The sequence below is a fragment of the Photinus pyralis genome, unplaced genomic scaffold (genome assembly GCF_008802855.1).
Source record: "Photinus pyralis isolate 1611_PpyrPB1 unplaced genomic scaffold, Ppyr1.3 Ppyr1.4_LG4, whole genome shotgun sequence".
Taxonomy (NCBI): Eukaryota; Metazoa; Arthropoda; class Insecta; order Coleoptera; family Lampyridae; genus Photinus; species Photinus pyralis.
This window is the reverse complement of record NW_022170511.1, coordinates 45,861,535-45,889,029: the sequence shown is the minus strand read 5'-3', so window position 1 is coordinate 45,889,029 and position 27,495 is coordinate 45,861,535. Positions and strand designations below refer to the sequence as shown.

General features: G+C 35.6%; 1 protein-coding gene across 2 annotated transcripts; it reads right to left on the bottom strand.

Moving 5' to 3' along the window:
* Window positions 1–20,396: 20,396 nt before the first annotated feature.
* LOC116168767 (achaete-scute homolog 1a-like) lies at window positions 20,397–23,512 on the bottom strand. 2 transcript variants are annotated; one of them, XM_031484749.1, is made up of 2 exons: window positions 22,577–23,512; window positions 20,397–20,971 (listed from the first exon to the last, which is right to left on the bottom strand). In XM_031484749.1, coding segments are annotated over exons 1-2 (786 nt in total). In that variant the 5' UTR covers window positions 23,362–23,512; the 3' UTR covers window positions 20,397–20,970. The 2 variants fall into 2 exon arrangements, with proteins under 2 accessions (XP_031340609.1, XP_031340608.1); XM_031484748.1 differs by having other exon boundaries at window positions 20,397–20,967; window positions 22,577–23,511.
* Window positions 23,513–27,495: the final 3,983 nt, after the last annotated feature.

Genomic DNA, 27,495 nt, shown 5'->3' with positions numbered 1-27,495 from the left:
CTATGGACATTTGTCCCGACTTCATGATTGCAATCTTGCTGCAATTTTAGATAAAATCGAAATTTCTAATACGTGCAGTGTTCCATAAATTTTTAAGAAGCGCTGCCATGATCAGGGGTGCTTATTCTTCAGGTAGGCAGGTTTAATTGTAAAGGTTACGAAAATATTCGAAAAACAACTTATTTTTAAATTAGGGAGGTCACATGAACTTGTTTTTATATAGACTGCGGTGGATACGAGATTGATTTACATACCTCTATGATTGGTTCTAATTTGTCGGCACCAAAACAGCGTAATTATTGATTAAAGTTCATAAGCGACTGCCTAGTTAAAGACATTTTTACTATCCTCAACATCAAACTATCAAAAATGCCTTGTAACCCTGGTAAATTTTAGTAATGCCCTTTGCTTAAAATAAATCTATATGTTTGGGATGTGCTCACAACCTAGTATACTTGTGAGTGGAGCTTGATATTCCTATCGAGCGGCACTAACCTACTGCCATTTAGCCCATGCGATATGTTGTAATCCACCCTACCCCTACATTCTCATTGAATTCTTTGTGTAATTTTCAGAAAAACGGCTCTTATTTGTTTCGTTAACTTGCAATTTTTTAGTTGTCTATTTACTCTTATTCCTTTCTTTCTAGTCTCTATTATTTTGCTATGCTGCCAGAGGTTTCGGGAGCCCTGTTGCGGTATAATGAGAATGATATCCCTCATTATCCACCCTTTGTCGAGACTAATGTTGTTATGTTGCTATTAAGACATTTGGAGAATTGTTTCATGTTAATTAAAAAAATTATGAATCAAAATTGCAAATAAAATTGCTTTATTCTTTATTTTTTTGTTAACCAGAAGTACCAGTGGCGGATTCAGCAGGGGGCAAAGGGGGATATTGCCCTCTCGAAGTCCAAAAAGGCTTGGCGAAAAAGAGAAATACACCCTTTTAAACAACAACCTCATTTACTTTGTTTCCATTACATTTCTCACTTTCTATCTTTATAAAAATGTGTGCTATGTAGACATCGAGACTTGAATTTATTGTTTGAAATGGAATCCTCACCTACCTCACCTATATGTATCTTTTTTTGTATAGCAATAACATTAATTTTCAACTAAGGCAGGGTTGGCAACCTATTGCAACGCCAAAAGTTACAGTTTACAAAATTTCCCAATTTCTAAAGAGCCACTAAAAATTTTCGATTCAATATTATAGTATTTGGTTATATACAGGGTCTTGCAACAGTGCGTCGGTCTTTCCTAGCTGATACCTGGTAAAAAATATTTTTAAAAAAATCTTTTGTGCTAATGTATAGATGGTTGCGAATCTACAGAAATTATTTTTATAAATAGAATATCCTGCATATTTTTTACTTGTTTCAATCATCAATGTCATTTGTTCAAAGTGCCATAACTATTCTTTTTCAAATGGAACTACCACTATTTTATTTCACTATTCAATTGTCATTTGTGTTCTTTTCAATTTTTATGATTGGGGTGAACCCATAGTTTTTATGTTATTCAATATTCTTCACATAAGTACCTACCCATTAATTAATTACATGTTTATACATCCGAGTAGGCACATTCTATAAGAAATTTTTTTTTCCGGGTCGATCCGAGACAATTTTTTTTTCGGGCCAAAAAAATAAACAATTCGTACCTTTTCGATCAGACTTCTCAATCGAAAGTTATAGACTAGAAACCAATTTCGAAAGAAAATTCAAAGGGCTGTAACTGTTGAACTAGTAGCCCAATCTTGGAACTGTTTGAAATTATGGATTCTACAGGCCACATTCTATAAGAAAATTTTTTTCCGGGTCGATCTGAGACAATTTTTTTTTCGGGCCAAAAAAAAGACAGTGTATAACCTTCCTTTTTTACCAAAAATCGACTACACCAAAATTTCTCGGGAAAACGCTTTTTCTTATTAATTTTGGTGCGTAGAATCCAAAACAATTCGTACTTTTTCGATCAGACTTCTCAATCAAAATGTATAGACTAGAAACCAATTTCGAAAGAAAATTCAAAGGGCCGTAACTTTTGAACTAGTAGCCCAAACTTAGAACTGTTTGAAATTATGGATTCTACAGGCCAATAATAAGAAACAAAAGAATACCAGAAAGTAAACAAGTGCCACAAATTAATTATTTGCTGCAAGTGTGCTTTCAATTTCGTAATAAAATAAGATTAATTAAAAAGATGCATTTCGTAAAAATGAACAAATTTTTTTAGATAAATATCTCAGTTATTTTCAAAGATTTTTCAAAAATTTTAAAAGCGGTTTTTTAGTCACAAAAAGGGGAACTCTGTCTCCATTTACCATGCAAAGTACTTCTTACCGTTACGAAGATCCTGTCCAGTGTGCATATAAGTCTTGAATTTGTAATTATAGGGAAAAAGTACAATTACTGCAAAAGAAAAGGTACAAGAAAGCGATAAACGGTTTTAAAATTAAAAAAAATTAGTTTTCCCCTCCGGAAAAAATTCAATCTTCCTTCTCCGGTCCTTCTAACATGGCGTCCACTATTATCATGTTCATAGTCCAGTCATTCCAGGAAATATAGGCAAAATAAGTATGTAAGTAAGTAATTAACTCCATCGGTTGCAATACAACCAAACGCACATATTTCGATCGGAATTTTTCGCGGCGATCCACCCTGGATTAAATTTTTTTAAGAATAAAAATGAAGGAAACTTAATTCTTCACCTATCGGTTAAGTAAAAGTGGGCAGGGTTGGCTAGGCCCTGGGACTCTTCCACTACCCTGAATACTCGTGTCAATCCAGTTTCTTTTATTACCTTTTGATGAGTCACCGTTGAGTTCAAGTGCTCGAAACTCTACTCTTGTTTGCGACAAATGGAAATCGACCAAGCAATCGACCGAGGGTACAATGTTGTGCTTTTTTAATATATCTGGAGAACGATGAACCGTAGGAAAATCAATATCGAAATCTCTTTTGCTACAACTTTGTTCTTGTTTCTCGAACAAGCACATCGTTTTCGAACTGCGGACTGTTGAAAGTGAGCAATTTTAAAAATCTCGCGATTTCTGCGGAGCTTTTGTCTCTTCTTCTATAGTTAATACAACACCCGTATCTAATTCAAATTCTACTATTAGCAAAAAGAGCCTAACTCGACTGATGATCTTTAAAAATTAATGCATTTTCGCAAAGGTTAAAGTGTATCTACACGTTAAGTAAAAAGCGTCTTCAAAGGTAAAAGCCAAATACATTTTGCCAAACCAATTCAATGAAGAATAATACAATTTATGTCAGGAATTCTTAAAACGAGTAATTAAGTCATGTCTAAAAATTACGATGTTGTGTGTGGTGTTTAAATTGAAGATTTCTGCACCAATCAGGGGATGGTGATGACAATTCCAAGATCACATACACATAGCGTAACTTAAAGTTGAATGGACGGCAGTACAGCAGAAAACTATTATATCAGTAATGTCCTAAAAGGAACTATTTAGTTTAGGTATGTGTCTGTCTATTAAAAAAAGGAAGAATCTATTATAATTTTAAACAACGAAATTGTTATCCCAAGGTTATTATCAAGTAAATTCAGTTTTGATAATATTTTATTATAATATCAGTAATTTACAGCTAACAGTTTTACATAATTCTTCTTGTGGCTCCATAACATTTACATTTTTGTTATAGGCCCCGTTTTTCGTCCGTTCTGTACATTATAAAAGAGCATAGCATTAAGGGACCGATGCCGTTGCGTAAACAAGAAGGGATGATTATTATTGAACCGTTAAATGCCTACAAAATTAACTGAACCGTGAAGCGTGAAGCTTTTTACCATAAAAAAAAAGATGCATCGCCCGTCGCCCCAGTTTGTCCCGAATTTCGGCCGAGTTAAATGCCTTAAATCAAACCGATAAATGCGTACATGGAGGCGCCTTTGCTTTTAATTACACGATACCAACGCATCATCCATAAATCTGTACATTTTCTTACTTTTGGCATTGATTCCCGTGGTTATTGAATGGCTTTTAAGGTGTGCTATGAACTGCTCCTTGTGGAGTAATTATAGATTTCTGTTGATTAAAATTGGTTATAGGCGAAGAGATTTATAGAGCAACTTGTGCTTAAAGGTTTTTTGCTTAAGTGTTTAAGTTTTATTATTATTTTCTAGCATTGTGCATAATTTATGGTAAAATATTCTGGATGTTAATCGGTGCATCTTAATACTGCTTGCATAGTTTTTATTTAAATCCGAACACAATGGGTGATTTATATGAGAAAAGTTATTGCACGTCTAACGTCTGATTAATGCAAGTGAAACGTACCTATTCTCATTGAAGAATTCTATTAGATTGCGCTACCTATAACCTAGGCATTTGCACCATTTTACTTGTACGATCTTGGTCAAATGCCTTCTTTGAATGTGTCATTGAAAATGATAATAATTATTGTTCCTACGGAAGTCGTTGTTATAGACACCCGTCAAATCTTCAAATTTCTAGAGATTCTTCAGGTTGATACCTACAGAGCTACTGAAGCGTTTATTGGACGTCAAAACTATTGCAAAATACCAAATCCTAAACTTTAGATCAATGTAAATCCTTCTTTCATAAATAAATTACAGACGGCAAAAGCACCCAGTATAATAAATTAACGTGTAGCTGAAACTATAACCATAGCGTAATGTTAAGAATTAAATGTGTCAAAAAGTAAGTAAACGTCATGTTTAATGTTTTCATATCTCAAGTAGCAATTAGGATCCATTACAGTGAAGTTCAACGAGTAGGGCATAGGTCAGACATAAACGAGTAGGAGGTTATACATAAGCGAACGCGAGCTCACTCAAAAAACTTGTTGACCATTAAATCATCCTTACATTATAAAAAGACAAGCACGTGTTAAAAAAGTACGTGTTCCTTATGTGTTTAAATAAATACGAATACACCATTTTACTATTATCGGTACCTCGGAAAGTTAAAAAGGATGCTAAAGTATTTCTAAATTAGGGTTGGTATCTAAGATTCTTTTTCTATCACAAGACGCGGTCCGATCAAAGAGTTCAATCATTTGTAACTGATACCTTTTCTTCCATTGTACCTAATTGCCTTTAGTTGGGATATTCGAGGGAAGGTTAGATATTTTTAACGAATCGCGCCTGTTTGTTTATTTAATTGGTGCGTTAAGGGCGCTTTTAATTAGTGTTGTCTTTATTGCCTGCGCTCTCGTCGCTGGGTATGTGAGGGCAAAACGTTGTTAAAATCGCGTTGATGATAGAAGACTTCAGACGGTGAAACCGCAAAGGAATCAGCGAAGATAAAACTAATGCAATGGATATCCGCATGATTAGTTTGAGTAAAGGGAGATTTTTTGTGCCAGCCCTATTTGTTTTTTGCATATCAACATGTAAGTGCTTGAGAGAAAAGCTCCTTGTGTAGGCATTAATTTTTAATTCACTGATTTACCCTTTCGTTAGATAAATACGGACGGACGAATTATTTTAATGATTTTATTGCTCTGTGCAATAATATCTATCTGATTTTTTATGATTTGTCTTATGCAATTGCGTCACTGAATTTTTCCTAATCCGTTCCTTGTTACTAGCATCTCATTTTTAGCAGATTGTGACTAAACTGATTACAAACAAACAAACAAAAGAGGGATAATAAAATAATAAAATAAATAAACACTGGTACAAAGACCAAAAGGCGATTATGCTGGAAGACCTTTTGAGAAAACGTAAAGATCTCGCGGAAGCTACAAGTATGAGATCTTCTCCAAGGATTGAACCCCGTGAGAGAATTGTAACTCACTGAAGGGTGGCGGATGGACCACAAATACTGCTTCGTGTAATGCCAAAAGGTCACTAACACCACCTGCAAGCACCTGGCCATCCGCCATAACCAAAATGTTCATATTGACGCAAATTTTATTAATTTGGGAAATTCAGCAGCCTTAACCGCCTACACAATTCGAAACCATTAATTACCACGTGTTTAATTAATACCTGATGTAATTCTGGGTACGAAATAGAAAAATTTAAGATAAAGACTCTAATCTAGGCCGTAATTTGGGCTCGATTAAACACAAAACTAACCATTTACAGACGAAACAAAGATATTCGACCTAAATCAATCAAATAAGCTGTGCCGACCGATGTCGCTCTCCAAAAGCATCTGAATAAAGTCAAAATCGAGAAAGGTAAAAACGTTACTTCGAGTAGGATATTTACCCACATACTACACACAGGGTGCTGGAAGCGGAGGAGTATCTTTGATTAGCGGACTCTTACAGCACTCCTAAAGTGGAAATATTATATCCCCGTTTGCACGTAGGGTTGGAATGAGGAATAAGGACACCTGCAACATAAATACCAGTTCATGTTTCAGGGAAGAGCGTAATGTCTGCCGTTACAGAGTTGATTTGTTTTTTTTTTAATAAATAAAACCTTTTGGACCCCAAATCCAAAAAACTGCTTTCCTCAGTTACCGTTTATATTTTCCTGGGTTACAAGTCCAATCTAGATGGAACAACTGACACAAACAAAATTAAACTACCGTATTCTTATGGCATATTTTAGTCGAATATGGGCACAAGAAAAGTCTGTGTCATGAAGACAATTTTAAGTTACAATATCCAATACGCACTTCCGTATTTTCAATGCATTTCAAGCTGTAGAAAACACGTGATGTTTATCACCCATGAAAATCCGTGAAAATTGTGTGTATTAAATAACAGAACACCGGTGTGGCGTTTAGCATAAAGCGAAGGGTGTTCGTGAAAAAAATCTTGTTTAGCTGTACAAATAACACGGTTAATTTAAATTGCAAATTTCTACGTACGTACAATAGACACGTTCTATCAAACTATTTAATTTTATCATATTGTGAGATTCGGTTTAATTATATAGGGCAGAAACTACACTCAATGGCCATGTGCCGAATGAATAACCGGGAGTTTGGCACACGACGGCTGCTGCATTCTAAATAAGAGGGAGGAAATAGGAGGATTACATAATAAATGCCTGTATACGAAATAAAAGCTAAAAATTCAAGTTTTGCGACTGGTTTAAAAAGCGGATGCATATTATGCGATGGGATGTCATTCAAAATGCAAAAACCGTAAGTGTGCCCCCTAAGGATGATCGATTTTGACATTTTCCATTGATACCAGTGTGAAAAATGACACCGCGGCTTAGCAATTAGAAGATGATACTCTCCGTGATATAATCTCTACACGGTCGCAATTTATGAAAAAAAATTAATCGCCTATTTGTTACCTATTAAATTACGGTCCAAATTTTTTCGTATCAAATCAAATTACACGGCGTTCGAAGTGAAAAAACTGGAATGAATAAATAACCAACGAGTATCGAATAAATTCTGCTGCTTGGCCTAACAAAAATGACCGTCATCTAAAACTTGAGCTTTTTCGGTTACTTTCACTACATCTCCACTCCAACTGCCTCCGATGCGTCGGAAGCCTTCGACGTTAATTAAATTAGGTATTACAATAATGAGTTAGTAAATTCCAAATCTCTCCTATCGGATTTAGAAAGATAGGGAGAGGCGTGAAATAATTAAGTGAAATATTTGTGTTATGCACTTCACATGGGACGGGACCGTATAGGGAGCTTGTAAAAGGATAAAATTTAATTTAGTCCTTATATTTATTCATCTTGGTTTAGGTCTAACGTGCTATTTCTCGAGATTTAATTGTGAGGTATTTGGTAATTTATTTTAAATTACGGCAGCCAAGAGTAAAAAATGTGCTTAAGTTTAATTAAATTTAATTAATCACATTTTGGGTTTCGTATCTTCTGTGGTGTCAGGATTTTACACGTTTTACATTGACTGTTCATTGTATGTGCAAAAATATGAAAAAGACCTTTCTACCCTTTTGCATATTTTGCTCGCTCCCCTTAAGTGCCACAATGTTCCGCAATAAAAGAACGTGGTAATTGTTCGTATTTAAATATGAATCGTACCCCCTTTGCGAATGAAGATGGACGGTCTCGCGAAGTTTTTTTTTAATTTATGACGAAAATTCACTTTAGGAGACTGCAGTTTGCGAGTTGTAAAATACAGAATATAGCTCGCTCCTTACAGTACCCGTTGCCCTTAGAGCTTCAGCTATTTGGCGGCCTTCTTAGGGTGACCTGAAACCTCTAACGACTGGAAGTGAAACTATAGATAATGGTTAGAAAATCAGAACCATTGGTCCTAACCAAATCAACTTACGAATTGTACTAATTGGGCTGTGCTAGTAAGGACGTGACACTTATTGTAGAGGGGGGGCCAAAATTAATGATCCCCCTCATTCCAACGATTTGATTTACTTCCTCAAAACAAATTTTCTGCGTGGGTTTCGCGTTAATTGTAACCATTATTTAGAAGTAGCTAAGATCTTTCAGTTTGATGCCTAAAATTCTTTGATGAGTACGAAGATGAGTATATGTAACACCGATTTTGAATATAATGCACTAAAAAATGTAGGAATTTCGCGCGATATGAAGAAACTCGAAAATCTATTAAATTAGAAAATGCGGAAAAACGCGAAGAATTATAATAGGAGTGGAATTTCTAAGGAATTTGAAACAATGGAATTGGAAGCATCCCATAAAACGAATGATTTTGAAGAATCTGAAGGATATCAAGAAAGTTCAAAGAAAAGAGATAAGTTTTTTAAAGATCTGAAGAAAAGCTGTAATAATTGTGTGGGTGTCATGAACTCAGCGAAAGGAACCGAATTTTGCAAAAAGACCCAATGAAATGGAAACATTTGAAGAATCGAAAAATTCGAAGCACACGAAGAACCCAAATAGTCTACAAAATCTGATAAATCGAAGAATTGAAGAATATTACAAGGAATCAAAATAATTTAAAAATCTGAAAAATTGGAATAGTTTTAAAAATATGCAGAAGAATCAGAAGAATCGTACCGAATAATTTGAACAAACTGAAGTATTCGAGGAATCGATAAAATTTGAGCGATCTAATGAGTTTAAAAGATTGAATCGGAAGAACCTAAAATACCTAGTCGAGGAAACGGAATGCGAAAAATTTTGATTTGAAGGATTGGAAAAATTGAGCATTTTGTAAGATTTTAAAGCACCAAGTCTGAAGCTCATCTGACGCGACGAAACTGGCAATCTGATGAATCGGAAGGAAATGAAGAATTTAAAGATCTCAAGAAACAGTTGAATCTAAAGAATTGTGGAACCCGTACAAAGAATCGGTATCATGATTTTTGGTTTAATCACGCTACAAAAGGGAACTATTTTTGAATAGATTTTGCCCCCCGACGGGGGCCCTTAAGTGGAGTCCAAAATATTTTAGATTCCTACGTAACCTAAACAAGCTCTAATATTGTATGCTTCCAACTAAATGTTTTTTCAGAAATATTCTAGGGACAAAGTTCTGGGGAAGAATATTCGGGAAGGAGAATTCATCGGGACTACTTTTTACCGAAATCTAAGTGAACCTTTGCCAAAAAGATGGGACCGAGTTTTTCAATTGTTAATCCTTCGAGGGAAATATTCTCGGGGCAAACTGCTGGGAGAAAAGATTTGGGGAAAAGAATTTTTTTCGGGGCATGTTTATCGGGTGAGTATTTCAACGCGCCGGGGGAAGTTGATCGGGCTAAATCACAGAAAATGGGCGAGTATTTTGGAGACGAATATTTCAGTAGTAAATCTATCGGGAAAAATGCTCTAGGAAGAATATTTTGGAGGGAGAATTTTTGGGGAAACCGTTCCCTCTACAACTTAACTTTTTGTACAGTCATATGTTACAGTTACACCCATAGTATTTTTACGCTCTAGTACGTGTAATTAGCGTAAGTATATTTCACTTCCGGCAACAAGCATGAAATTTTGAAAATAGCTTTTAGACATATAGAGGTTGAGAAAAACGCCGGGAGACACTTCGAGCGATGGCCTTGACCTCCGTGGTGACGTCATCCAGGTAAAGTTAACTAAAGTAGGATATCTCGGCAACCAATAACCCGGACGGAATGGGGTTAGTTTCATTTGAAAGCTCATAAAACGTACTTTAAAGAGTATTCTAATACATTTTATCATAAGTCTTATGGTTTCTGATTTATACAGCTTTAAAGTAGAAAAAACAAAAATCACCCTGTGCGTGTTCTTCTAAGCTTGGTTTTTTCTTTTGCAAAAGTCTGGCTATTTTTTGACTGTTAAAACGAGTTCTGCACACTTTATGATACTTTGCATTGTTCGATTTCAAATCTTGGAGCAAACTTTCCGTTTTAAGGTAAGACGGGAGGTCACCTAACTCTGCATACCTTCGAAGGTTTTGAGAAAGGGAGTCGTAGCCACTATCAGTAGGGGAAATTAAAGGATCCTTCGTGGACTGTTGGCAAAGGACACATCTATCCCATTTTATCACCGGTTTGAACCCCTGATCAACGAAATCAAGTTGCCTCTTCGATGCCATTTCAGGTATTTGAACCAGTCTGCAATAATGAAAAAAAAAGCGGAAGTTGATATCAAATTTCTGAAACAATCTATTTAATCCTTTAGTGGTAATAATGATCGGGGCATTGAAAAGGGTAGAAGCATGAATATCACTAAATTCCATAAATAGTACATATTAAAATCCTTAGCGGTTAACTTATTTTCAGCGTTCAGGAATAACTTTAATTTCGAAAAAAAAATGATTCTAATTTGAATTTAGACAATTTCTATTACCCTCTATAAATTTGTAAACGTGGTAACATTTTTGCGCTGAACATTTTAGGTTAAGCATTATTTGTTGTTTCATTCATTAATTGGCCAATTTTAACGTTATTAGGCATCTTAAATCACATTAGAATAACTTAATACAATTACCTATCCAAAAATTGATTCGGTGTGTAAAAAAACCACACAAACACACACAACCAGCAAAATTAACTACACAACAACCACCACCACTGCACACTGTAGCGCTGTCGAGTGTCCGCAAAATCGCAACTCACTACCTACTCAGTACTTGCGGTGGTCCGAGTCCACGCGGTACTTTGGAGCAAATAGGATTGAAACCATAAGAGTTACGATAAAATGTATTAGAGTATTTAGAGTACTCTTTAAGAGCTTTCAAATGAAATCAACCCCATTGAATTCGGGTTATTTGTTGCCAAAATATCCTACTTCAGTGAATTTTACTTGGATGACGTCACCACGGTGATCAAGGTCATCGCTCGAAGTGTCTCCCGGCGTTTTTTTCAATATCTATATGTATAAAAGCTATGTGCAAAGTTTCATGCTTGTTGCCGGAAGTGAAATATTTCTGTGCTTTTTGTCGCTTATTACACGTACTACTCTATTTACAGACGAGATAGCCTAATATTGTGCCCTAGGCAATAGTAATGTGTGCTTATCTCCCAAACATCATCATGGCATTTTTTTTAGTGAACTACAGCTAAAGCTAAATACAGGGTGAAACATGTCTCTGAAATACTGAATTTATATCTTGAAAACAACGTTTTTTTAAAGAACCTTTTTATGACATCCATTACAAAACAAAATTGTTACCAATCTACGTATAGGTACTTTATGTTCTTTATGTTATCAGTGGCGTACTTCTGCACGGTACAAAAGGGGCATATTTTTTTCAATGGTAACCACTAGTTTTCATTATATATTCTTAAAGAGTACACTTTTTTGGATGTAGTCTCATAAAAAACTTATTATATTATATAATCAAATTTAAGACAAAAACTCAAATTAAGGAAAAAGGTTGTGCTAATTAATTTAATAATTTCTCTAGTTTGCGTTAAAAAAACGTTATTCGTTTGTTAGTTATGTGGCAGCAATTTTTTGTATCAAAAATCATTTAAAAAAGGTGAATCGACATGCTTAAAAATTATTTATAGTGGCGTGCGTCTATCGAGGCGTGTACAGAACTAAGATAGTCACTTATTTAATGGAAAGCTATGTTTCGTGAGGTATTATTAAAGAATGATTTTTTTAATATCACAAAAAACGTGCCCAGACAAGTAAAACTATGAAATTAATTAACAAACTGTTTTCTTTAATTTGAGGTTTTCTATATTCGAAAAAGTGTACTCTTGCCATTAAAAAAAGTATGCCCTCTTTGGACCATGCAAAAGTACGCCACTGAGAACATATTTAAAGTACGTGGATTGGAAACAATTCTTTTGTAATTGTGGACACCATAAAGAGGTCCTTTAGAAAACATTGTTATTTTGAAAATACGTTCAGTATTCCAGACAAAATGTTCACCCTGTATATTCCCTACTTTATATAGTATATACGCTTACTTAGGTATGGTTTACGCGTCTGCAATAGGTAGGTACGCCTACTTTATTGGGAATCAAATGTATTCGAAAAAATGCAAGGTTATCTGGTTTTTTTTCCGTTATTTTATAAAAGGGATCTGAAGAAAAATTGAAGAACAATTAGTTCGAAAAGTCCGAGTAATCTTGGAGCATTTGAAGAATGGAAGGAATTAAGTAATCATAAATTTTGATGAACCTAAAAAATTCAAAGCGCCGGAGTAATCAATAAACAAGTAAACCGATGAATCTGAAGAAACTAACAAATTTGAAGAATCTGATGAAGAATTATATGTGTACTCTGAAGAAGAACTTGAAGAAACAAAAAAGATGAAAAGCTTGATATATTTGAAGAATTTAACGGAACTAGAATCTAGTCGGAAGAATTTAATGGAATGGGAGGAATTCGAAGAAAAGGAACAATATATCACAGGTTTTCTGAGTCTCAAAAATTCCAAGCATTCAAGGGATCCAATGCAATGATTGAAACGCTCGAGAATTTGGAAGAATTTGACACATTTGGAAGAATACATAGAAAATATAATACGAAATAAACCGTTTCAAACCAAGTCCAAATAACCCAAATTTAATCAGTTAGTCCAGAGGAACGGACAGAAAGTCTAACATCATAAACTCGCTTGTGTTGTTCATAAATAAGTAAATTATAGGTATCGAATGGAGGGTTTCTAGGCCTAAAGTGGCAATTTGAAGGAGGTTCCAAGGATTAGGTATAAAACATTGATAAAGCGAAAATCGTTAAAAAGAATTTTGAACGACAAAAGAAATGTGATTGCCTTTACTCATTTCATAGTTTGATCTGTCCTCAATTTTTGAAACATCGTAGCCCAATTATCGATGTTCCACTGAAACTACCATTTTCTACTGACAAATGCAAGTGCGGTCAATTTAATATGTAAAATAGAACTTAAACTTAACTTTTAGTTATGATCATTCATTGATTAGGTGTGGTTCTGCTAAAAACTGCAGGTTCCCTTGATTTCAATTAGGAAGCTATCATAAGATCTTGTGGTTTGTGATAACTTCAAATTAAATTATCTGATAACCACTACAATATTAGTTACTTTCACCATCAAAAAGTTTCATAAGTAAAGAATGACAACAAGGTGTTCTTAGCGCGATTGCTCAAGAAGCATCGATTTAGAAGCAAGCCTACGAATACGTTTTCGGAAGAGAATGTAATTACTATTAACTAACGCGTTATACGACAATACCGCTGGGCCATTATTTTCGATAATGCATCAATTCGTTAAATGCGGTAGAAGGGAACTCTCCTAATTAACAAATTAAAATACTTTGACGATTCCAAAAACCGTTGTTTTGATAAATTAAAATTTTTCAGATAGTGAGCACGACATTCAGTTTTGAAATAACACAGAACTCGTACCATTTCAAAGATTCTCTAGCAAGATTTTGGACAGTTCCTAATCTAAATCGTAATATACTTCTCATTACCGGAATCCGATGATTTACTGAAATCTTAGTTCGTAATTAAAGAAGACTTTCGCCTCGGTCAGTTATTTCCTCGCGTGTATAGCTTATTTATAATGGCCATTACAGCAGATCGCTAAAAAACCGTAATCACATTTTTATTAATTAATTTTTTATCTTAGTTGCGTTAGCTTTCTTTTTTATTGACAACTAATTAAATTAGGAAAAAACTGTAGCTGAATCGTTAGCACCGTACGCTTTAACTTAATAGGCTATACTTCTCAAGGTTTACAAGCTTTCGTACAATGGGTTAAATAGCTCATGATTATTAATGTACCAATAGAATAAAGTTGGTAACCCACATACACCGTGGCTGGGGGGACATTTTGATACCCAACTTAGTTAGTAATTCACGTATTAGAAGACATGTTTTTCTGGTACTATTACATTAACATATCGACATGTGCTTCTCTAGCAGGTGTATTTAATAAGCACGAGCCGTCATCTAAAACACCTTGCAATATAAAAATACTTCACAAGCTTTTTTCTTGGGCAGTACGACTTTGCAGAGCTAAAAATGTAGGTGTTCCTTTAAACTACCGTTTATTCTAATCAAAAGTGGTCCGCTCCAATTAGAAACACTCACTATTTTATATTTAATCGTCGATTCTTATGACAGTGAAACAGCATGTTTTTAATTAATACATCAATTAAACTGTTTGTTCGTTACACTACAACATTTGTTATATTTAGTTTTTTACGTTTGGTTGGTAGTCGCCTAAAACTGTGGTTTTACATTTTTCTGCACCACGATTAAAAAATCCTTTTTCATTTCAAGGCTTTTTCGTAATGTATCTGTTTAATTTTTTAAGTGCCATCTTACGTAACTTCCGGTACCCTATTCGTTCGACTAATCTATTCCGTAATTAGTGACCCTCGCATGAGCTTCGTAGCTTCCTAATTTTAGCGTACTTATCAGAGATTTCGCCTTGCAACGTTATAAAACTTCGCTTAATGGGTACGTCAACAAATCGGTACAAATTTCATTCAATGTAAAGCTCGCATGTTATACAGGTTTAAGGATAATGGCTTGTACGTAAATATGTGCAGATTACTTTATAATTGTTTCAGCTAGCCTTTTTGCTCTCAGCTTATATCTCAATACCAAGTATACACTGTGGGATTTTAATTTCCTCGACGTTGATGATTTCCAACTAGTCTGTGGTTAAAAGTATAAGTAACTGTTAAATGTCGAACTACTACACTCGCTTTCATATAACTTTAGGTTAGTTTTCCTTTCGCATATTTATATTTTAATGATTTATTGAAAATATTGGCCCAAAATGACGATTTCCAGTTTGTGGCGAGAAGTACAAGTAGGTAAATGTTAAAATGCCTTTCTATGAGTTTTACTTTTCGTATCGGCCGAAAATAAATTAAACTATCAAGATGATGATAAAGAGATTTTCAAGGTTTAAATTTTTAGAAGCTCGTTGTTTCAGAAAAATGAAATAAGTAATGATTATAATCAGCCAACAATTTTTAAAAGTGAAAATTATTCCTACATGAAGACATACAAAACCTTCTCCATTGCCATTTTTATATCTTTTAAAATATCGAAGTATTGGCATTGGGTTACACGAGAAATTATTTTTGGGTAACTACTGAGATAAAAAAAGCTCAATCATGTACTGATTATAAGGTGCAGTAAGGCATGCTTTAAAAATTCTTACACCAATAGGAACACAGCTTACACAAAACTACTAAATTTAAATTGTAATATTGGATCGCTATTGGAATATTTTCAAAATTCATGATCTCAAAGTAAAGTTTACAGAACGTTTAGTAATTTTTCATATATAGACGTAGTGTTCAGTATACTGCAGTACAGTACCAAAATATTGAAATTTTTGTTAATTTTTAGTGACTCGTTTTCTTTATTTATACAGGGTGAGTTTTTTAGCTTTCTAGCTTGAGCTAGGTGGCTATTCCTATCACCGTTTTTTGGACATTTTTTTAAAGAATAAAATTTTTGATCCGAGATAACAGCTCGACTGTTTTGTTCAAATTCTGGATCTGTATATTACGCATTCGGAAACTAAAAACAACGGACCGTAAAGGCCACGAACTTTATTTTTCTAAGTGCAAAGCAAAATTTCTAGTAAACTATTCGAAAGACCTTTTGTTCTGTGTACAACCAACAAACATTATGGTTTTCTTGTTGAATTTTTGTTCATCTTTGTCTATTGATTTCTTTTTTTTTATTATTTTAATGCCACAAGGCATCATATAATTAATAATTGTAATTCCTAATTAGAATTACTTTAGTTTTGCCAGGTTTTGGACATTGACATTTTTTTCTTAGTTTATTTGTAATGAAACCTGGCACAATTGTAAGTTATACACAGAAAGATAAGGTCTTTCCAATAGGTACCTTAATAAAATGTTGGTTGTTTTTTGAAAAAAAAAGTTCGATGCCCATACGCGCGACATTTTTTTTTTAATCTAACCCGTTATTTTTCGTTTCCTTACCGAATCCGTCGAGCCGTTACCTCGGACAATTGCCAACGTACACACGTACAGACAGACGGAAAAAATTTTAATGTAAAACGTCGACATTTGATGAAATTTTGATCCAAAAAAACGGTGATCGCCATAGCTACCTAGCTCATGCTAAGAAGCTAAAAACTAATCATTTACTTAGTAGAACGTTACAATGTATTTCTTATAGCAATAATGCCATAGCTTGCTTAAAATTATTTAACATTTTGACCATGAGAAATACATTTTAAACTTCAATGCAAACCGTTTAATTTCCGAATGAAATACCAAGCATTTGGTATCTTCGATTTTGTAATTTTTTCTTTATCTAGGTATTGTAAAAATCCCATATGGTGTCCATAAGGAATACGAAAGTTGATGTGATTGACTTGAAACCAACAAGTCATAAAAATTTGGTTTTAGCATCGTCAGAAAGCTCAGGAAAAATCACTAAAAGTTTGTTAAAATTATTTTTTGATATCTTTGAGTATAAATTTTGGTTTTTTGGCCATAACTAAGTACGCTCTATTTGTAAAGCTACAAGAGACTTTGAAGGGAAAATTAATCAGCATAAATTCTGCCCTCGCATTAAGAAGCTTGTGCTATAGAAAATTACCGCCCAGAATTCATTTCCATCCATTCTCATTGGAATCCAACTACCCTTTTTTGAGTTCCCGTCTACTTCTATGACAAGGACCCGGTGTTCTTCACAAAATCAACACCAACAGAGGAATTCAGAAGATAATTTCTGTGGATTCTTTTGGATTGTAGGAAAATTTCTTAATCTAAAGGAAAATGTCCGTTCAGAAACCCTCGATCTCGTCTTTGGAATAAGTGCTATAGATAATAAATCTCTGGGACTGCAGAATAATTATTGCTATCTACTTATTCTAGAGCTCTTTCCCGTCTCTGAAAATTTGCCTTCAAGAAACATTCCTTCTCCAAAAATACCAAATGAGCTATAGCAAGAGATCCATCTGCGGAAGATGCGTTCTCAAGGAAAATTCGGCCCTCCCTCCTCCCAACAAAAAACTTCTACGCTAGGCGATTGTTTCAAGGAAATCTTGACTATAAACGATTAACTTTAGGACTAGTGCTCCTTGGCATATTTCCGAGGTACTACATTTTCTAGTTCTGTGCAAAATTTGTCTCGGTCGCCAAGGAAACTAGGCACTCTAGGTGCTAGATGTCGTCCTAAAAGAAAATTTATCCCACCGGAACTTTCGTGCCCAGAAAAGCTCGATCCCAGAAAAATTGCTTTTAAACAGAGTAATCCATACTCAATTATGTAGAGCCAATGTTGATGGAAAATTCGCCGAAATGTTCACTCACGATGTAGCTCTATCAAGTTATCATCCCCGCAATTAAAAAAATTGTGAAATGATAATTTTTAAATAGTGCTAGTGTTATGCTAAATTGTGCTGATCCAATTTTAATTTGTGGTAATCTGGAATCTTCGAGCTGAATCACGGCGGTCAATTTAACTCTCAACTCCCCGCTTTTTTTAAGGTACAAATTCCACTACTACGCAAACGGCGGTCGGTCACCGGAGAATAGTCTAAAACAGAATTACGGCAAACGAAAATCCTATCCATTTTCCAAAGCGGGAACGGAAGTAAAAACAATTAATTAACCAATTAACTGTACGGTAAAGGGGGTTTGCACATCTAATTAGCGACCGGTGATTATGGTTACGTAATTGACCGGGTTAAAATATTTGATACACGGAACGGAAATCGCAAAAATATTAACTTTTTCTCGTCAGCTTTCGGATGCTGCAAAAACAATTTAAATTTCTCCATGGGAACGGTTACAAAACTCTTTTTTTTACTATCGGCGGTTGAAAGTGGTGTTACCAATTCTTTATTGTCGCCTCCTGGAATATAAATAATTAGGTCTAGTAGTTACGGTTTTTATTAGTGAAGCACCCGTTCGATTCCATTGATATACCGCGCGCTCATTAAATCTGGTAGAATCCATGTACAAAACAAGTCCTTCGTTATAAAGTACTTCGATTACTTTGAGGAGTGTTTCGATTACTTTCACTCCGTTCTTCGACCACTACTTCGAGTAAAATGTACACCTCCTTTTGGTTCGCCCCAATAAACTCTCTCAGAATATTCGGGTCAAAGAAAATTTCCGTCTGGAAAACACGCCAATCACGTCAGAAAAGACTCATCCCCAAGGAGAATTTGTGCAACTGCAGTATTCGTGGGCCTCACGTGAAGGAATATTCGTCCACAAGGGAGGGTGCCATCAGATAGGTACTCAATTATAAATTTCTATTTCTATGGTAACACTAGTTAATTACAACTCAATCTAAAAATGAGTTAAAATTTCCTTGAGAACGTGATCGTTTTTTTACGAGGGGAAAACTACTGAGGAATTCCGGTTACAACTTCTTGAAATTTATGGAACTCTTATGGAAGTCGCAGAATTCTTTTGGAATTCTTTAAGCCTTTTCACAAGTTATAGTTCAGGTTGTAGCTTACTTTATTGTGATTTTTATATAATTACCTGGAATTCAATCAACATTTTTGAAGGGAGTATTTTTATAGCTCGGAATGACTGTGTGTTTTGCACGGGATTACATTCATCTCATCCGTCATAGGATGCGAGACGCTATGTGGAATGGTTACCTTTTTTAAAGTGCATTTGAACGGAAATATCATATAAAAATCGTCATGTTTTTTGAATTGGCCATTCATTGGAATTCTTTTCGCAAGTTGCAGAGAATTCAGTGGCATTCTTTGGAATTTTTTGGAATTCAATGAAATTATTTTCTAATGATGGAATTTTTTTGAAAATCTGGAGTTCTTTTACGCTTTTGAAATTCTGGCCTATACATTTTTGCTCAGTGGTTTACCCCTCGGTTTTTTATTGATTTGGCGCTTTTATTAAAACGGGTTCATTTTCATGGGGAAACATTTCAACCTACACACGTTTCAACTATCGTAGATCTACCTATTTTGTCAAAAATGGTACAGTAATGCATAATGTAGATTGAGACAGCTATGTATTCTTTTTTATACCTATGTGTAAATTATTTGGGATTTTTGACTAAGAGGGTGACCATTATGTACAAATTCCGCACAATTTCGCTTTGTAGCTACAGCTAACGAAACGAAGAACACTTAAAACTAATGTTAAAATATGTACCCTTTCGAGGACAAAGGTTCAACGCATCGCAGTAAAAAAATGCAAGGTTTCGGCGTTGGTTACAAATACTTACGTAATTTGTTTATTATGTGGTTTTTGTTTTTTAAGTATATCGCATATTTATTTAAACCTTGCAATATTTTTAAATACAGATACAAAGGATATCAACCAACGACGCCATCTTGTACATAAATACCTGGAAGCAAATTGTTTAAAAACTGGACAGCTGTATTGAATGTTGTTAACACATTAATATATGTCTATAAAAACATGCATATGTTAAAAACATTACAAATTTGCATGAACTAAACAAAAAACAGTAATTACGTCGTGGCGGATTTACAAAAGCGAACAATAGGGCAAAGATCACAAAATTTACCTGGCTCCAAAGCTTGATAACCGCGCACCTCCATTTTCAAATTTATTAAAACGTTATGGTAGCCGCTCAACATCCGGGTTTATTAATATTATTAGAATAACGAGCAGGTATTCTAACAAGAATCACTTCGTTATGTGATCTTGCAATAATAATTACATATCAAAATCTGGAGATCTGTAGATAATTCTGCTATTTTCGAACGGGCTAGTTATAGTAATGTACATAACAGTTTTCTCGAAATCGCCTTTTTTCAATTTTCATATAGAGCTTTTGTTTAATATCAATGTGTGCGAGATAACAGGAGTCGTCATATTTACCAATGTGAAAGGCAGCACCAGGAAAAGTACTCAGGTAAAGTCTTACTGTAACCGAAACTAAAATAGATTTCATGACTTCGGGGAAAAAGCATTTTAATCCTGATTTTAAAAGGAAAAATCCGCTGCATTCACTTTCTTTGAAAATGATAATGGAAATTTCGATTTAGACGATAAGCGAAAGTGAAAGTGCTTTGAAATTAGTCAAATGTCGATAAGCTTTCTTGTATACCTACGTTTCTGCTTATTATATATCGAAAAAAGAAGCAAAACTATATATAAAAAATGTAAATTGTATTTTTTCAGTACAAAATCTTATACTAATAATATACAAAAATAGAAAAGTACCAATAAGACTTAAATCTAATATATAAAAATGAGGAATAAAACACTGGCTTTGGTCACCGATAAGTACATATAATTTCTCTTACCGGTATAATAAACTACTGTATATCAAATGGCAATTTTCGTACTAACAATTAAAATATAGGTAACACAATTTTCGTACCCCATTAATAATGCACAGTTTTAAAGGCACCTTAGTTCCGAAATCTTCTTCTTAAACTATCAAACTTAAGGAAGTACTAACGATAGTATGTAACTTCGAAAAATGAATACAAATTAGTATCACTTTCTCGAACACAGAAATATATACAAAATTGAAGCGTATTATTCTTTACAATGAACAATTTGTACAACATATTTACAAACAATGACTAGATAACAATGATAAAATTTTTATGAAAAGCCTTAATTGAGATTCAACAATATCACTGCTTGGAATGAACGAAGGCACTGGGATCAGGAATGATGAGTAACGATCTTTGATTTGATGATCGGTCTCGACTCTGTAACAATAAAAAAATATCTCTATAATTTCATTCGAATATTATGACATAAAGGTACACTACAAACTATATAATTGCGAAAAGCAGGTAACCGAACGAGTTTCCTAATCGAAATTAAATCTCATCAGCTCCCATCGATGTAATTACAGTGTGAGATTTCGTTACCCGATCCGATTTACAAAAATTAATATGAAAATCTCTGCCCTTGACACTTTTCGTGCTTGGGATAGGGCAACTGAGTTTGATTGTGTATTACGCGCGTCTGGCGCCAAGATCACCAATAAGCAAAATAACCGTGAGAAATTTCTACCTGGCCTAATTTCAATTTCGTCAATCCCTCCAAAGGGTCCGATGCATAATTAAGTCGAGTATCAACTAAAATTGATGACCGCGTATAATCGACTCGGCGTGATTTAAATGCACGCTAAAGAGGATCAATTGATTATGTCAAGCCTACGCCTGATGCCACCTACTGAACTTACCTACCTCAACGGCACAAGAAATAAATTATACCAGGCGAAATTGTCGTGGAAGCTGCGTACCTGCGTGGATCCACACACGCATCCTCAAATAATATAAATCAAAAAGGTAAGCAACGGAATTCAAAAGTAGAAAAGATCGTGTCGTTTTTCTATTTCGCAGACTGTATTGTTTAGGGCTGCTGGGTAAATGAACTTGCCTTGAGACATATTTCTTTTATGATTATTCCGTTTCTTAAGAACCAGTTCGCAAGATCCCTCGGTCTTATAATACTTAAAGGTGCGACACAAAAACTCCAGCGGACCTAACAAAATATAAGCTGAATAGGAAATCACGGCAAAAGGAAATCCAGAGGGGGAAAGAGGGATTATAACCACATCGCCAGGTAAAGCGACGCCGGCAAGGGCGGCCTATCCAGGTATCAAGGTTTATAAGTAGTGATTAGATATGCTCGCATACAGAGTAGACGTTGTTTGATGCCGGAAAATCATCCTTATCTTGAATAATCAACGTTATTATTATACGAAATTACGGTGAGGCACTTGGGGGCACTGAATGTTTTGACTGAAACTGAGAATTTATAACTAAAACCACATGCTCCCAATTAACACTCTAAGTTTCCGGGTTCCACGCACGTGTTGCAAAACAAACAGCCCTTCCACATTCCCACAATTTCACTGAAAACTGCAAATGCGTTTTCAGGTAAAGGATATCCGGGCGCACAACGCGAGGGACAAAAAAAACAACCCCCATCATTAGGCAAGAATCTGAAATTGCGCTTTGATTAATAACACATTCTCGATGAGAGTGAAACCATTTCAAATATGTAACCGATTAGATGAATCTCGGTAGGTTCGACCCATTATAATTAAAACAGAATTCCCAAATATTTAATTAAAAAATATTACGTAAAACCAGTTTGTCGACGTTTTCTACAAATTTCCAATTTTCGTTCCATTAATCTTAATAAAAGAGAACAGTACTTATCGTCCTAGTGCAAACAATTTGGGACGGTACCTTTTATACCTGGTGAACCTCCCCATTGAAAGCTGAAGTGCGTTTTTTTTACCCTCGCGTTTAGAAATTTACGCATCATGAGATAAAAAATTAAAGGTTTTTTGGTACTTACCATGAGTTTTGTTGCCAGGAGAAGATGGCGTCTAATAACTCATCGTCCTCGGGACTGTGGGGGTCGTAATTGTCGTAACCATACCGTTTGTACACTGCCGCGGATGTAAATACAGGAGTTGAGGAGCCTTCTGATGTGTGCGACGGTGTAGGTGAAGAGGACGATTCGGAAGCTGGCGGTGTAGGTAAAATTAGGGGGTAATTTGTGAATTGCTGTGAAATTGTGTCGGGACTATTTGTGTAAAATCGGTTATCACTAACATTATTGTCACTAATACTTTTTGATGACAGTTCGGCTTCGTGATCCTCCAGCATTTGCTGTAGGCTTCTGATGTATTCTACCGCCATTTTCAGCGTTTCAACTTTGCTAAGTTTCTTGTTGGCGCCTCTTCCGGTGCTGGTATTCCCGCTTGGTGGTGCGAACGCCGCGAGTACGTTCGAGGGGATGTGCTGCCTAAGGGCTGCAAAACCATTGTTGACTTGTTTTACGCGGTTTCTCTCTCGGGCGTTTCTGCGGGCAACGGAAGCGGGTTGAATTGTTTGGCCAGAGTGAGGTACGAATTGAATTTTTCGCTTGCAGCGGATATCGGAATTATTGGCAATTAAGACGGTGTTCCTTTCCGGTGCCGGCGCCAAAGCTCGCTTTCCTTGTATGACCGAATTTGGGGCAGACTGGCCAAATCCGGCGGTGGTGACGATGACACAATTTGCTTGAATCGCGTTGTACATTTTTTCTTGTTGATTTAACGTCATATTGTTGACACCTTGAACGGCTGCCATGTGCATGTCTTCGCGTTTCGCGCACAACTAAATGCCTACAAACACCAGCAGCAGATAAAAGACGCGTGGTTTCTAGTAAAATCTTCGTATGAGAGTCGCAGCTGCTTAAAGTTAACACAACCAGATGGAGATCAAGACCCGGAATGATACCTGGCATAACGTTACCTAGGTCTTTGTAGTGGCGTTTAAGCCCATCCCCTCTACCGACATGAGGGTTGCTGCGAGTGCTTCCGAGGGTCCAAGCGCGTGCCATCGACTCGCGGCGCATGGCCAAGCAAGCCGACAACTATAACACCCGTCCAGAAGCTGCAAGCTGGACCCGCAAATCTCAAGTTCACAAACCCGTATTTGTTACTTTACGTAATAAAAAACCGCATCCGAATTGACAGCGCGAACTTTTAGCCATAATTCGCCGTTCAGGACGAAATTGCAACAATTATTTTTTTGCCAACTTCCGTTGGCCGTTGCGGCGAAACGAACGTGTATGAAAACATCAATTATAATCAAGTCTGCGCAAAAACAGCGCAGCAAAACAAGGTGAAAATTACTGTGCATTTCGATAATTACAGCGCAACTTTCCCATGCAACCCCTTCATCGCGCGACCGTGCGCTCGTATCGAAAGTGATCCATTTGTCTATTTCGTAGACGTCCAGCCACAGGGAATTTAATTAAAATTACTGCCCAGATTCAATTAAAAAATCTGGTTCACCAAGTTGACACCTTTCCTCCACGGCGCTTTCGGACACTGAAATGAAATTAATACGCAAACAGTAAATTATGTTTGACTAGCATATAAGTAATTACGATAATTTAAGCGTTGGAAAGTAAACATTCCTTGAAACTAAAAAATAAATCAACGGGCCAGATTAAATCAACGATATCATTTAAGCGTCAGATACATGGTTTTAATGCAAAACAGATACATCAATTATTGAAACTAATTTAGAATATAGACGTTCATTTATCATCGTAAGTAGACGTTTAAAATATGAACTACTTATTAAACAGAAGACTCGAAAATTGCTCGAAGAGAGGGCGAAAGTGTGCGGTTACGTGAAAAGGAAGACGGAATGTTGTACCTAAACGACCCCTTTATGTAGGTAATAGGTTTATTAGCTATTCGGTAACGCCATGCCATAAACCCGCATGTCCGTCTGTCGAAAGTGAAGGTAAAGTCCCATTATGCAATGACAAGTTCTATTGATTTCCCTGCGTTCTAAATATTAAAGGATAAGTTGAAGGATTTCAAAATCATCCCCCACTCTTGAGGGTCCGAATTCAAATAGTTTCGTTGAGAATTACCTAACGCAAAATAATAACAACCCAGGTTCGGCAATTGCAAAACGTTTTTACAGATACGAAACTGTATTCAGACCTTCGTTGTCCTCGGATTAATTTTTATTTTAAATGGGATCTTAATACAGACCCTTATTACAGAGGGATTTAAAACATTTCAGCTACCTGGCACACTCCCAATTTTATCAAGCAATACGTTACGAAAAATTTCGTTATTTTGAATTTCCTTTTCATTTATACGACTATACTTAGACTCCATTTCACAGATATTCATTTCAATACTTTATCCTAATTTTTCGTACCGTATTCTTTCGAAAAAGATAAGGACGTTTGGTAACCTACCCCTACAATGTAAATAAAAGTGCTTTCGCCAATACGCGTGCGTGCGATTGTATGATATACGTTATTCCATCAACGCACGGATCGATTTGGAGAAAATTTTAGCTTGAAAATCGACGTACATTTAAAAAGACCCACCTTTTAGATTCAAAGGCCTTTTTCGATATGCTAAGTGTTTCAGCAAGGACTAAGCAAACTATTGTTATATTGTATAAAAGTAACACGGAAATACCGTGTGCCTTCATACCGATTTAGGGTTATTTTGCCGAAAGATTTAATACTTACTAATAAATCAAAAATAGTTGGGTGTTTGAGGGGATCAATAGATATAACATTTTTCCCAAATAATCATACGTTTCTTCTTCAGGAACCATAACAGAAAAGGATGGATCTTGTGGCAAGATTCTGGTCCACTCCTAACTCCTAAGCGGAATGGCAAAGAAAATTCGACAATTTCGCGAGATCCGGAGATTTTTCACTTATAATTGCACAAGAGGTTTGTATTTTACCGAGTAAATTTGGGTTGTTTAGGTAATGAAAATCTGTTGCCTAGCAATTAGACGAAAAAAACTGTCAACTAATAAAAATGCGACACCGCAGGTGGAGCATTTTTAGGTTGACAGTTTTTCGAGTCCAATTGCTAAAAGGAAACAGATTTGAATTGCCACAACCCAAATTTATTCGGTTTAAATACAAACCTCGAGTGGAATTCGGCAGGACAATTTAACGAACAAGAAATTCACCAAACTAATCAATTATTGACAGACGTCAAACTAGTCATATGGGTAAGGATAATGCGATTATTGGTTCGAAAATGAATAAGTGAAAAAACGACTAGTGCATTTGTCGCTGGAAAAGTTGCAGGTAACTTTTGCCGCTGTCAAAGTGACAATTACACTGCGGCTTATGTGATTTTTTATACATGAGTTGAATTGTCAATATAAAAATAACATTTCAAAATTAGTTTTTAAAAATTCAAAAAATATGTAATCTCGGTTGCAATCCTTGGTCGGTCCAGAAAAAATGGTCAGTTGAATCACTATTCGAACACAATTATATGCTAGTCTCGCCTCAAAGTGCGTCACGCACCTAAACATTTCTGCGTTGTATTTAAAATTGTTTTTCAGATTTTGGTAAACTTGGTCATGCTCGAAAAGGTACCCAGATTCGTTTTTTTCGTTAAGACCAGAATCTTTTTTCGCACCCTTTTGGAGTGGGGCTCATGCTCAAAGGCATCCAGATTCAAACTTTCGTTATAACCAGAACCTTTTTTTGTACCCCTTTGGCTTTTGAAAAAAATGTCCAAAATCAAAAATGGCATATCCAAAAGCTACGTTAATTCCATCCTTTTGATTTTGATTTAAAGAAACGAAAATTTCCGAACTGTTATTTATTTTTGGTCCTATCTACCACCTAATTAGTTAATACTTAATTGTCACATCCAGTAAGTTTCCGGTGAATGGTGGAAAATTGTGGCTCTTATTTTTTTAAATCTGTCCTTCAGTGGATTTATATAAAACCATTTTTTAAAGAAGTTATGAGCGGCGTTTCGGCTGAAGTCAAGTGATGTACTCGGCCTACCTATTAATTACGGTAAACGTCCCCAAAAAAATGTTGTTATGAAGGAAACATAATTAGAAATACGGTATGAGTGGTATTTTGTACCTCAGCACAATGCAAACGTCTTATATGATTTTTAAAAAGGTATATATAGTAGTCAACTTGACTAGTGTCCCTACTTTTCGACCCTGTTTCAAACCTTTGCACACTAAATGTTAATGACACACCGCGACTAAATATTCACAGTGTAAGCGGTAAATCCTAAACGAATATATTTATTTTTCATCAAAACGTATGCGAGACGTATGTAAAAGCCGGGAAACTAAATACTTTGGCGTTTTACGTGAAGTCGGTGTAGTGGATTTGGTTTTTCGATGTTGGCGCCAGAGATCCCCAGCCGCTATCTTGATCTCGATCCGATCAGTGTGTCAACAAGACGTGTGCAGTCCTTTATAAATATTGCTGGTTTTGGTGTTCTTTCTGAAAGACACCATGCCTTTTGTGAAGAAAAGTGCTCAGCAGAAGAAGGAAAAGATTGTCCTAGCTCAGCTATATACTAGACCTAGTGGCTAGTCAGATTGAAACGCGTGCTGCATAGCGTGCCGCCGCGTCAGAGCAGACGCCGCTTCGGCGGTAAATATCTTCCTTATTTCATCATGAACATGTACTTTTCCGTGCATATTTAGATTTGTCACAAAATTTCGCTTCTAATGAGACCCATCGCATTTAAGTCTTGATACAAAAACCTTCGCTAGCTCAGAAAAACTGAGTCTGTCCATAAGAGCCCATGTTAAAATACCCTGTTTTTACTGTCAAATATCTCAGAAACGGCACATAGGAACACTTTTTTCTTTTGATCATTAGAAAGTGCGTCTCTCAGAGAATAAGTGACCAAATTTTCACCAACTTCTTGTTACTTTTACCTAGGCGCTCTAACTACTTTA

Coding starts and splice junctions, on each gene's coding strand:
- LOC116168767 (XM_031484749.1), bottom strand. CDS start 23,361: ATGCACATGGCAGCCGTTCAAGGTGTCAACAATATGACGTTAAATCAA.